Raw genomic sequence first — 12,431 nt, 5'->3', positions numbered from 1 at the left:
CAGCCATGCAACAGTGCAATAAAATTAATCCAGATTTGCTTTTAAAGGAGTATTCTGTAAGAGTCTGCTGATCTCTTAATTTAAGACTAGTCTATTCTATTACATCACTGTCTATATGTTGTCATTAATAATTAACATTAATAAGAAAACTATCCACCACAGGCACAGAACCTCTACTGGAGGCACTGAACGTGTCTGTCTGGTGTCTCCTCCTCAGTGTATCTCACTGAGTTATGTTTGAATTCTTAAGTTCCTCTTTCAACTTCTGAGTCTCCAACTCTCCATATTGGCTTCAGAGACGAGTCTAGTTTTTATTGTTCCCCATCTTTTCAGAACACTTCCCCCAGGTTGCATGAGAAATCATCACCCATGCCAACTGGAGCCAAATGTTGCTCTTCTCTTCCTCCTCTGAGCCAAAGACAATGATGTTCGTTCACCAGTCTCTCTCTTTTAATTAACTGTGCGCTGCTGGCATGTGGAACTGCACAGGGGTTTTGTTACCCAAGGACCAACACACACACACATACACACACACACACACACACACACACACACACACACACACACACACACACACACACATTCACAAGCAGGAGATGATGACGAGTGTATTATTTGGCAGCAGGAAGAAAAAATGAAAAACATCTTCTGTTGTAAATTAAATGAATGCCCTGAACAATGGCCAAATAGATGGCCACATGACATCCATCATAAAGAACTGTGACGAGGGATCAGAGCATTAAGACACGTCTATCCTCATAAGGCCTGACGGCTTTCAACTTGAGACACACACACACACACACACACACACACAATCTGAAAGGCTGCTGCTCGGAAGCAATTGCTCTCGGAGGGCCATGCTGGAATTACAGAGGACAGATAGTGTGAAAAATGGCACAGCTGTGTGTGTGTTTTTAATGCGCGTATTGTGTAAGACAAATGGCACAGCAAAGAGCAGGCCCCCTTCTCCTCCTTCGCTCTCCTCTCACCACCACGCAAATTACACCAGCCTCCAGTTTGCCTCTCCTCAGACTGAATGGGGAAGATTGGGGCAGACAGGTGGGTGGGTGTCCCTGGCCACATGTTAGTTTGACTAATGGAGGATGGGATGAATGGCAGAGCTCTTACCACTCTGTTCCACCCTTTCTCTGTGAGGGAGGGAGGGAGCTACATTGACACTCCCACAAAACCCACATACATTCACATACACATACACACACACACGTACACACACACACATACACACTACGCACACACACACCTTTTCATCATTTGCTGCTGCTACTCTGTTTTTAAAATTTTACTCTTATTATTATCTATCCTGATGCCTAGTAACTTTACCCTGCCTTCATGTACATATCTACCTCAAATACCTGGTACCCCTGCACGTTGATCTGGTACTGATACTCCCTGTATATAGCTCCATTCTTGTGTATTTTATTCATCTTGTGCTACTATTTCACGGTAAAGCCTACACCAGTTGTATTCGGCGCATGTGACAAATAAAATGTGATTTTGAGTGAGTGAGAAAAGGGTGAAGTGTCCGATGTTGAATGTTGTTCTCTGTCTGTCTCTCCTCCTGTGTGTAATGTACAGAACTCCATGAAAGTGATGTTTAAGTGTCTGTGGAAGAACTGTGGGAAGGTTCTGAGCACGGCTGCTGGGATACAGAGACACATCCGGACCGTTCACCTGGGGTAAGACGCTCTCTCTTTTATCCTCTCTCTAACACACACACACACACACACACACACACAGCCCTGGCTGGCAGTGGTCCAGCTGAACCTTTGTCAACCTCCTTTCACTGGGATTGTCAAAACACAACAGCAGATTAATCCCTGTGGGATTATCACCACGGTAACAATTCCTCCACTTGGCTCAGCGTGACAGGCCAGGGAGAAATGAGGACGGAACAGAACAACGTTATCACACAGATAACACGTTTACACTGACAGTCAATTAAAGCACAATAATAACCACAGTGATACTCACAACAGAGACACCTTTAAAGACCGCCACCCCTCTTCCCTGACAGACAGAACAGTGTTTGAGGAGTGTTTGTTTGCCAGGCCTGTGATAGTGAAGTCTACTGTCTGTGCTGCAATGGGGGTGACATGATGACACCTTTCAGAGCCAGCCCTCCCAAGTCGATCCCTGATGAAGCTTGCCCATAGAGAATGATGGAGGCCTCTAGTGGCCAAAAGGCCGTATTTATCATGGGCAGCACCTTTTGAGGGCTTCCAACATTTTAATGTAGTCAACTGGATGGAACTTCCAACTTCATTGGCTGATCACTCCTGGTGACCCTGTTGGAGTCACGGGGTCATGAGGAGGGATCAGCCAATCGTGACAAAAAATGTAGTACTTCAAAATGGGAAAAAAAATAATCTATCTCTATGAACTTGCTTTTTGAATATGATCAAATTCGGTAGTTCATATTATTAGTCATGGGACCAACAATCTGGTCCAATCATAATTCCTCTGTAATGACAAGAGCAGGGCTCATCTAATCCAAATCCATGCTGATATTAACTCCTAGTTTTAACTCCTTCCTCTCCCCCAGGCGTAACTGTGACTCTGACTGCAGTGACGGAGAGGAGGATTTCTACTACTCAGAGATCAAACTCAACACAGACTCAGTGGCTGACGGTCTGAGCAGCCTGTCCCCCGTCTCCCCCTCCGTGCTCTCCCCCATCTCTCCCCCCCATGACCACCACAGACGACCCCCTGCAGAGAGCAGCAACGGGACCAATGGGAACAAGGAGAATCACAGCCACACCCACTCCAACACCACGCCCCTCAGTCGCTCCGCCCCCAGCGCCCTCTACCTCATCCACGCAGAGCACGCCTACCAGGTGAGACGCACCCACAAAACTACTGGCCATGCCTTCTGAACTCGTAAGTAGCAAAGTGCTTACAGTATTTGCAATTTGCAATACAATTTCATTGATTGAGTGCTTGACTGATGGTTGGTTGGTTAATTGATTGATTGACTTGTTGGTTGATTGGTTAATTGATTGATTTGTTAATTGACTGACTGTGTGGGTGCTACACACTGGTCTTTAAAGGTGAGACTGACTTGTGGATGTCCCTCCCCTCCCCAGGCCACAGCTCCAGTCACCATCCCCTCCTCAGGCTCTGGGTCTGTCCCTGGCCCAGGCTCTGCTGCCTCCACCTCCTTCACCCCCAGCAGCAGCTCCACCTTCAGCATCTCCTGGCAGTCACCTCCTGTCACTTTCACTGGCACCGCTGTGAGTAGAGGAAACACACACAAACTCACACAGGGATTCACACACTCATACAAATACACACACACTCAGCCTCTCAAGCATACCAGTGGTTTTCTGTTGTTTTGTGTCTGTATATAAATGAATGTTCTCTGTCTATCTCTGTGTTCTGATGGCTCTGGTCCTGTTCTGTTTACCTCTCTCCAGGCCTCTCCCACCCACAGTCGGACGCAGAGCTTTGGGGAGCAGCGGTCCCAGACAATAGCAGTCCTCTCCTCCCCTCCCAGAGCCACTGGCTCACTCAGGTACCAATGACTTTTACCAGCTGAACCTTTACTGATAACCTCTGTACTTTGGGCGTCCTGAAGTCACAGGAAGCCCATGTATCCATATTCAGAGATGGCAACCATGTCTTGCATAGGAATGAAGCAAATTACCAGATAACAATTTAATATGTTTTCACCACTTGTATAAACTATATATCAATGATCACCATTTTGGATGTTGTTTTCTTTAGCATTATAAACCAGTCAGTGTTAACAAACATATTTGACCATATCCTCATCTCTCCCCTCTCCAGCCGTAAGTCCCGTGGCGAGGGTAAGAAGTGTCGTAAAGTGTATGGAATGGAGAACAGGGACATGTGGTGCACTGCCTGCCGATGGAAGAAAGCATGCCAGAGGTTTACCGACTGATTTACCGAATGAACCAACCAACCGACCAACCGTGAGGGTTGCCCGTCGCCGTGCAAACCAGGGGTGTTCCTTTCTGTTCCCTTCCTACACATGCGTTGTCACTCCCAAACCAACGTTGTCACACCCCTCGACAGTCCTTGGTCCACCCCGACCCCTGACCAACCCACCCCAGCAGGACCAAGGGGGTGGAGCCTCCTACTGTTCAGAGTATATCCCAAGCTAACTCCAGCTCCCTCCCAAGACTTCCAACCTGGGAGCCAACACGCAGTTCCAGCTCTACAGCGCAACAACAACACAAAAATAACCCCTGACCTAATCGTCAAGTCAGCCATGAAGGGACCAGAAAAGAGGCTAATTTTGTCCCAAAACGTTTCAATGTTGTTGGGGTTTTTTACAGAGAAGAATTTGCTTTTTTTTACTTTGTGAGAAGGCCATAATAAAAAGAGAGCAGGGGAGAGATCCTTGTTTCCCATATAGACTCCTCCTTTCCCCACTCGCGCACGCGCTCTCTCTGTTCTAGCCTGCTTCTTCTACTTGGTCCTCTGGATCTCTACAACCACAGACCCCCTCTCTTCCCCGTCCTCACCCCAGGGAATGTATCTTATGTCTGGACTCGGCAGGGGGAGAGGGAAGGGTGGCTAGCACCCCCTAGTGGGGTTAAATGGATCAATGCAACAACAGTAAAAATACAAATACACGGGGGTGCAGAACAGACCTTGCCATCAGCAACGAGCCCTACACCACAACCCTGCATCACAACAGCAACACAGGACAACAGTTTTCTATCTACGTTTTCTATATCTATATCCAGTAGATTGAAGCTAAAAGGGTCATTTTCTTTCAGGGAGTGTTGATCAAAAGAAAGCAAACATTTCAATATAGTTATTTACAGTGAAGGTTTTGGTCACATGATATTTACTTGCAACCAAAACGTTTTTTTCCCAGGTTTTTTACGTGCCATTTTCCCTAATGTTGTTATTTCTCTGGATCTATTATTCTTGGTGTATTGATGTATTGAAACCACAAAAAGGACTGTTTTTGCTCACTAAGAACTCAAAACATTACAGCCCTCCGACACACTTTGGGGCAAAACAATCAACCAACTTAAAATGGGGCCACATACAAGCAACCCTACTCCTCTTCTTCCATTAGGAGTTAGTTCATATTTCTAACGTTTTGTTTACGGGCGCTATACTTTACCAAAGCCCGTAGGTCACCTACAAGATGGAGGGTGTCCGCTCAGTACCAAAAGTGAGGCAACAACTTTTACTGTATGTGTGTGACGTGAATGAACACTTGTAAAGGCAGTCTGTGGTTGATCCTGTGTTGGGGTGGGGTGAACATCTCACTCTCTCTCACCGTACTCACTCTTGTGTTGACCTTCCAGGTCTGAGAGAAAATTAGTGAAGTAGGGATGGTAACACCACCTATACCATACTTTGGCCGGTCCAGCCCAGAACTGCCCACTAGGCCTGGTGCCTTTACTCCTTCTTTGAAAAAGGCCATGAGAAAATGGGAAGCTTTTTGGGAGATTTCTTTAACTCCAAAATCAGTCCTTTAGCACTGCACTCACTCCAACTGGGCAGGCACATCACTCTATGGGCTTAATAAGTAGTAAGAAACTGTGTGATTGACAGGTGGCAGAGGCCAATCCACTGGTGCAGCTAGCTGATTTGGTTATGTGGACCTGTCTAACCCCACCCACTCCACTTCCTCCTGATGAGACCGGCCACCTGGTTGGCTTGGACGCGGGAGGCTAAGTCAAATGGTTTACTCACTTTGAAAGTGACATTACTGTACATGGTGGATGATGAACTCTGATGGAATCACTCTGTTGTCACCTAGCTAGTTATCTCTGTCTGTTAGCTCAGGCACTCTCTTGGCTGTTCTAAGGCTGCGCACTGCAACCCTTCCAAAGTGTGGACTTGCACATTTCCGGTCATGGATTTAACAATGGTGTGAACTCTCTCCAGCCAGTGTTTACACCAAACCTATGCTTTTAAACCCATGAATGGGAGTATGCACATTTTGGGGGAAGTGTGGAGAATCAAAAGACAGCCTAATACTCTTATATGAAGGTTAATATAACAAGGTCAAAGAAATACACACAAAGAAAGAAGTCAACACACAGTCCAACACCAGCTATATAAACACACTGTTCACAACCCATCTTCATCCATACCTCCTCCGGGATTATATACCCTTTATTTTTCTCAACCCTTTTCTATTTTTGTCTATTATCAGTATGTTTATGTAAATGTTGCTCTGATTTTACCATTTATTAAGCTAAATGTTCTCCACTTTAAAGCTCAGCTAAAAGTCTATCCTACACCTAATGAACAAGTTCAGTATAACGCCAAGAAGGGTGACGATAGTTTAAGTGTGGTATCATTCATTCACCTGTAGGCTAAACCAATGTTGTAAACATGGTATGGCCTAGGTCGCTCATTCTTAGTCATTGTGCTTATATTATGACGTTTCTGCAAGAATAAAACTATATATAGATCAGGGGTGGGCAACTGGTGGCCCACTGCTCCCCTTTTGAAGGCCAACTGGTGGCCCACTGCTCCCCTTTTGAAGGCCAACTGGTGGCCCACTGCTCCCCTTTTGAAGGCCCTCGGATAAAACAAATTGGGAACTCAGTCGGGGTCTTAACTTACAGTTGCGAGTTAGAATAGTAGAATTGTCAGCTAAAATGTTTAGTTAGTTTAGCGGCCAGTTATCTAAACTTGTTATCATGGTCGAATTACTGGCCGAGGGCTCCCATTGATTTTGTTAGTGTCTCACTCAGAAATCATATTAAAACCTGCAAACATTCCTCTCTGCCTCATGGCAAAATGTATAGAATTGCAGTAAACTTGCTTTAAAACTGCCACATTTTCTCTACACCCCATAGCAAATGTGTAGAATTGCATGGATCTAATGTAAAAAATCTCTCCTCTGTCAAGAATGTTTTGCTCGCAGTGTGGGGGTGTGGATGTGGGTACGCAGATGAGTTCAGATTTTTTGTGGCCCCCATCAAAGTTGCCCATCCCTGATCTAGATTATCTAAAACTGCCATTTTATTATGTGAACGTATTGTTGTTTAAAAAAGACAAATCTACATACAGTTGAAGTCAGAAGTTTACATACACCTTAGCCAAATACATTTAAACACAGTTTTTCACAATTCCTGACATTTAATCTTAGTATAAATTCCCTGTCTTAGGTCAGTTAGGATCACCACTTTATTTTAAGAATGTGAAATGTCAGAATAATAGTAGAGTGATTTATTTCAGCTTTTATTTATTTCATCACATTCCCAGTGGGTCAGAAGTTTACATACACTCAATTAGTATTTGGTAGCATTGCTTTTAAATTGTTTAACTTGGGTCAAACATTTCGGGTAGCCTTCCACAAGCTTCCGACAATAAGTTGGGTGAATTTTGGCCCATTCCTCCTGACAGAGCTGGTGTAACTGAGTCAGGTTTGTAGGCCTCCTTGCTCGCACATGCTTTTTCAGTTCTGCCCACACATTTTCTATAGGATTGAGGTCAAGGCTTTATGATGGCCACTCCAATACCTTGACTTTGTTGTCCTTACGCCATTTTGGCACAACTTTGGAAGTATGCTTGGGGTCATTGTCCATTTGGAAGACCCATTTGCGACCAAGCTTTAACTTCCTGACTGATGTCTTGAGATGTTGCTTCAATATATCCACATAATTTTCCTTCCTCATGATGCCATCTATTTTGTGAAGTGCACCAGTCCCTCCTGCAGAAAAGCACCTCCACAGCATGATGCTGCCATCCCCGTGCTTGACGGTTGGGATGGTGTTCTTCGGCTTGCAAGCACCCCCTTTTTCCTCCAAACATAACGATGGTCATTATGGCCAAACAGTTCTATTTTTGTTTCATCAGACCAGAGGACATTCCTCCAAAAAGTACGATCTTTGTCCCCATGTGCAGTTGCAAACCGTAGTCTGGCTTTTTTGTGGCGGTTTTGGAGCAGTGGCTTCTTCCTTGCTGAGCGGCCTTTCAGGTTATGTCGATACAGGACTCGTTTTACTGTGGATATAGATACTTTTGAACCTGTTTCCTCCAGCATCTTCACAAGGTCCTTTGCTGCTGTTCTGGGATTGATTTGCACTTTTTGCACCAAAGTCCATTCATCTCTAGGAGACAGAATGAGTCTCCTTCCTGAGCGGTATGACGGCTGCGTGGTCCCATGGTGTTTATACTTGCGTACTATTGTTTGTACAGATGAACGTGGTACCTTCAGGCATTTGGAAATTGCTCACAAGGATGAACCAGACTTGTGGAGGTCTACAATTTTTTTGAGGTCTTGGCTGATTTATTTTGGTTTTCCCGTGATGTCAAGCAAAGAGGTACTGAGTTTGAAGGTAGGCCTTGAAATACATCCACAGGTACACCTCCAATAGACCATGGAGCAGCTCGGCTTTGTTACGCAATAATAAAGTCAAATTTTTGGATTCACAAGCTCCAGTTTCTTGAGAGATATTTTTGAGTCGACTACTTTTGAGTCAAATATTAGCCTATCAGAAGCTTCTAAAGCCATGAAATCATTTTCTGGAATTTTCCAAGCTGTTTAAAGGCACAGTCAACTTAGTGTATGTAAACTTCTGACCCACTGGAATTGTGATGCAGTGAATTATACGTGAAATAATCTGTCTGTAATTCCCAACAATTGTTGGGAAAATTACTTGTGTCATTCACAAAGTAGATGTCCTAACCAACTTGCCAAAACTATAGTTTGTTAACAAGAAATTTGTGGAGTGGTTGAAAAACAAGTTTTAATGACTCCAAACTAAGTTTATGTAAACTTCCGACTTCAACTGTATGCTTAAAGAAGAGCACATGTTTAAATTTAAAATCTAAAGCAAAAGAGATGGATCTGGCTGTTCGACTATTTTGCGTTGATTAATTCCTATTATCTTTTTGTTTTCATGTTCTGCTGAAAGAAGACATTGGTTATTGCAACCGTGGTTATTGCAACAGTGTAACTCTGAGGAGAATTCTGTCAGCTTGTTTTGTTACATAACATCAGTATGTGAACCCCACAACCGAACGCCCAAATGCTCTCTCTCACACAAACAAACAAACACACACACACACACAAACAAACAATGTAACCCTCTAAAATATCTATCTGCCATTGTCATTTAGCGGTTGGAGAAAGACACCTGATTAAAAACCTTTGTCTTATTTCCAATACTATTCTCTTCAATCTTATAAAGTTGTCGGACTCGCAATTAGCTTGACTGGTGTGCGTGCGCCTTTGGGTCGTGTGTGGGCCCATGTTGGTGCTGTTTTCCCGGCCCAACCCCACTTCTCTTCCTGGGGTCGTCTTATATCAAAGGGCCTTTGGGGATTCCACTTGATTGGGCCATCTCACCTCCTTGGGTTAAAAACATTGAGCCATATCCTTTGTTATGAAATGGCGGAACGGGCAACATTTTTAAGCTACAGGAGTCAACCCTCCTGGGAATCCATTGTTTTAACTCCAACTCCATGCCCTGTTACTTACACTGTGGTGCTTTTTAAAGTTGTTTTCAATAAGCGTTATCCCTGTTCATAGAAATATAGAATTCTAGAAATAGCATTCTAGATTCTATTTCTATGTCCCTGTTGTGTGGAGATTGTGTCAGCCTCTACATGGCTGAGGCTGGGTTACTTAGTGGTGCTGTGCACCCAGGTAGCAGGGAACACAGTGGGGTGGTACTTTTGTCCAATGCTATTTCACAATAATGTCCTATCTATCCTCTATATTTCTATGGCCTCTGTTACACTGTAGTAGAACATGAAAATAAAACACCTGCCTCAAGGCAAGTGCATCTCTCAACAGAGAATTTGGTGTGTCGTCACCAACACTGTTGTCTTTCTCTCCTATCGCGTTATATTATGTACCGTACTGTATCAACGTGTTGTGTTCTGTTGTTCTAGCTTATTTCAGTGGATATCAACCGACCAGATTCCAATTCTACCAGATATAGTGCTGAACATAAAGTGGAAATAAAAGCTAAAATGTTGTTCACATGTAATAGGTATGGACATTTTTATATGCATCATATAGCTACAATGTTATTGAGCTAAGAATGGTTTTAATCCAGTTCTTGTATAAAAAGTACATCCACCCTATGAACCTACATTACATTGTCTTTCTGAAACGTATACTTTTCAGCTAGTTGTGGTAACTGTGTTTAACTGTTGTGCAACTAAAGAAACTAGGGTATAATATATGGTCTAGCTGGTTTCCCTAAAGGTGTCAGGTTCAATGATATCATCCGTTATTTACATCAGTCAGTACAACGGAACAGAACGGAGCTGAATGAATGGGATCTGAGGGAATAGTCATATAGAATGACTTGTTTGCTTTATTCAGTATGGCCTGGTAAGTGGTTTCCCACTATGAGCAAGTGTTAGAGAAGCCAGGTGTGTTCAGCAGGACGCAACGTTTTGGAACGTTCAGATAGAAATATGTTATGTAGAACAAATATGCTTCTGACATGTAGAGTAAGGAAGCACATCGGCACTATTCATGGCATTTCTATCTGCAACATTCGAAAACGTTGGGCAACTGAACATGGCCTAAAGGAGTTCCCTGTAGTGGCTAAGTGGGTGATATGAATACATATTAGGAACATGGGGATGTGGAGTGCACCAGGGGTGGCAGATCATAAAGGTATTTTGTTCTCTTGTGTTCATACGCTGCTGCTGCCCGTTAAGGGTTTGAGCTCCCTGTTGATTTAGAACTGAATAAAACAAGGCTGCATTATTCAAGTTATGGAAGTGTGACATCAAGCTCTCTCCCTTTCTCCGTCCCTCTCCTCTCTCCCTAGCTCTGTCCCTCTCCTCTCTCCCTTTCTCCGTCCCTCTCCTCTCTCCCTAGCTCTGTCCCTCTCCTCTCTCCCTTTCTCCGTCCCTCTCCTCTCTCCCTAGCTCTGTCCCTCTCTCCTCTGACACTGGGTTCATTGTGCTCCTCAGAGGCACCGCTCAACAATAAGCCAATGGCAGGTGGGCTGGGCTGGGCTAGGCTAGGCTGGGCTGAACAGAGACCCACTGCACTGGCACAATACCGTGTGTGTATGTGTCTGGATTAAATGGACCGCAAAGCAATGAGAGGATTTATTGGCCACACACACCGAGCGCGCACACGCACACACACACACACACACACACACACACACACACACACACACACACACACACACACAGCAGGACTTTAAAGTAAAGGAAATCATTTAAAAAATTGCAGATGTATTTTTCATAAATGACACAAGATGACCACCTGTAACAAACACAAAAGTATAAAAGTTATTTAAGAGAGTAGGCTGCTAGTTATCAGAATAGTCATGGGAATATGGCTTGTATTGTATGAGCACAACAGAAGGTCAATAACAACACATTCTAACAGCTAACAGGACTTCCACGAACAAACCATGAGAGCGTTTCCATGGTGCCTGCACTTGACGAGCGAGTTATCTCTGTCTGGTCCCTCCCACTCTGTGTTAGTGGGGTTGGACAGTATTATTGTGTTCTGGGGTGTGGGGAGTGAGGGCTGTACTTCTGACTGCTTTCAGGAGTATTAAGTCATGTGAAACGTGAAATAGAGGATGGTTCTTCATGGGAACCTGGAGTGTGACTGTGCCTTGACGAGTTTGGGATGGATTTTGATGCTGGGTGTGTAGAGACACAGCTATGATGGAATGTCTCCAGTGGCCTCTTGTCTGAGTTCTTTATTCTATCTTCATAAAAATTATGAAAATGTAGTGACAAGTTCAGGCCCCCCATGGGAGGACAAGGCTAGAGTGACTGACTCCTTTCTCTTTCATGCTCTGGATCGAAAGAGATTGTAGGACATTTTGTAGGGCAAGGAAGGACTTTTTAAAAAATCTTCACAGATGCTTTTTATAAACTGTTTTTGTGTACTTTTCTGTCTGTGTGGTCCTTTCTTTCTGCTTTTCCAAACATGTATTTGCCCTTGAATAAGGGCTTGTAGTTATAATTAATTGATGTGAGATTGAAGAATTACAATCATTATGGAAAAGGCAGACTCTTTAATGGATATGTTTGGGAAATTAGGGATGCTTCTTTTAAATATGTTGAATCGGTAAGATGACCCATTCCATTCAGAGACTCAACAACACTACTACTGAACCAGAAGAAGTGTGCAGGTCTTCATTATATTGTTGGACCTCTTCCAAATGCTCACACCACACCATTCCTCTGTGACCTGCAATCAATAAAAAGTTGCCAGCAGCCACAGTCCAATAGCTGACCACTTCAGCAGGAGGCAGCATTTTGATCAGACCAACTAATGTGACCCAAAATAGACACCTCAGCCCTGCAACTTCCAAACTAGGAGCATTTGTTAGTGGGCAGAGCTTTGTCTAACGTTCTATTCGGTGCACAAATACTTGTTTTCTTCCCAGAAAAGGAGAGACCAAATGGAGACAGAGCATCTCCTTCTCTGTAAATGGATCATCTCACTGTCCTGTCCTTCACCTACT

The 12,431-nt window shown here is 44.0% G+C and overlaps 1 protein-coding gene across 1 annotated transcript in view; it reads left to right on the top strand.

Moving 5' to 3' along the window:
• Positions 1-5,228, top strand: part of znf704 (zinc finger protein 704) — a 61,706-nt gene extending 56,478 nt beyond the window's left edge. The window contains exons 5-9 of the mRNA XM_084158363.1: positions 1,597-1,697; positions 2,564-2,855; positions 3,105-3,251; positions 3,435-3,532; positions 3,808-5,228. Coding sequence (XP_084014489.1) covers positions 1,597-1,697; positions 2,564-2,855; positions 3,105-3,251; positions 3,435-3,532; positions 3,808-3,922 — 753 coding nt within the window. The 3' untranslated portion in view covers positions 3,923-5,228. The remainder of the gene's footprint in view (positions 1-1,596; positions 1,698-2,563; positions 2,856-3,104; positions 3,252-3,434; positions 3,533-3,807) is intronic.
• Positions 5,229-12,431: the final 7,203 nt, after the last annotated feature.

Source organism: Coregonus lavaretus, assembly GCF_964263955.1.
Source record: "Coregonus lavaretus genome assembly, chromosome: 3".
Lineage (NCBI taxonomy): Eukaryota > Metazoa > Chordata > Actinopteri > Salmoniformes > Salmonidae > Coregonus > Coregonus lavaretus.
Note: the sequence above shows the minus strand (reverse complement) of the source record. Positions and strands in the feature narration are given on the sequence as shown.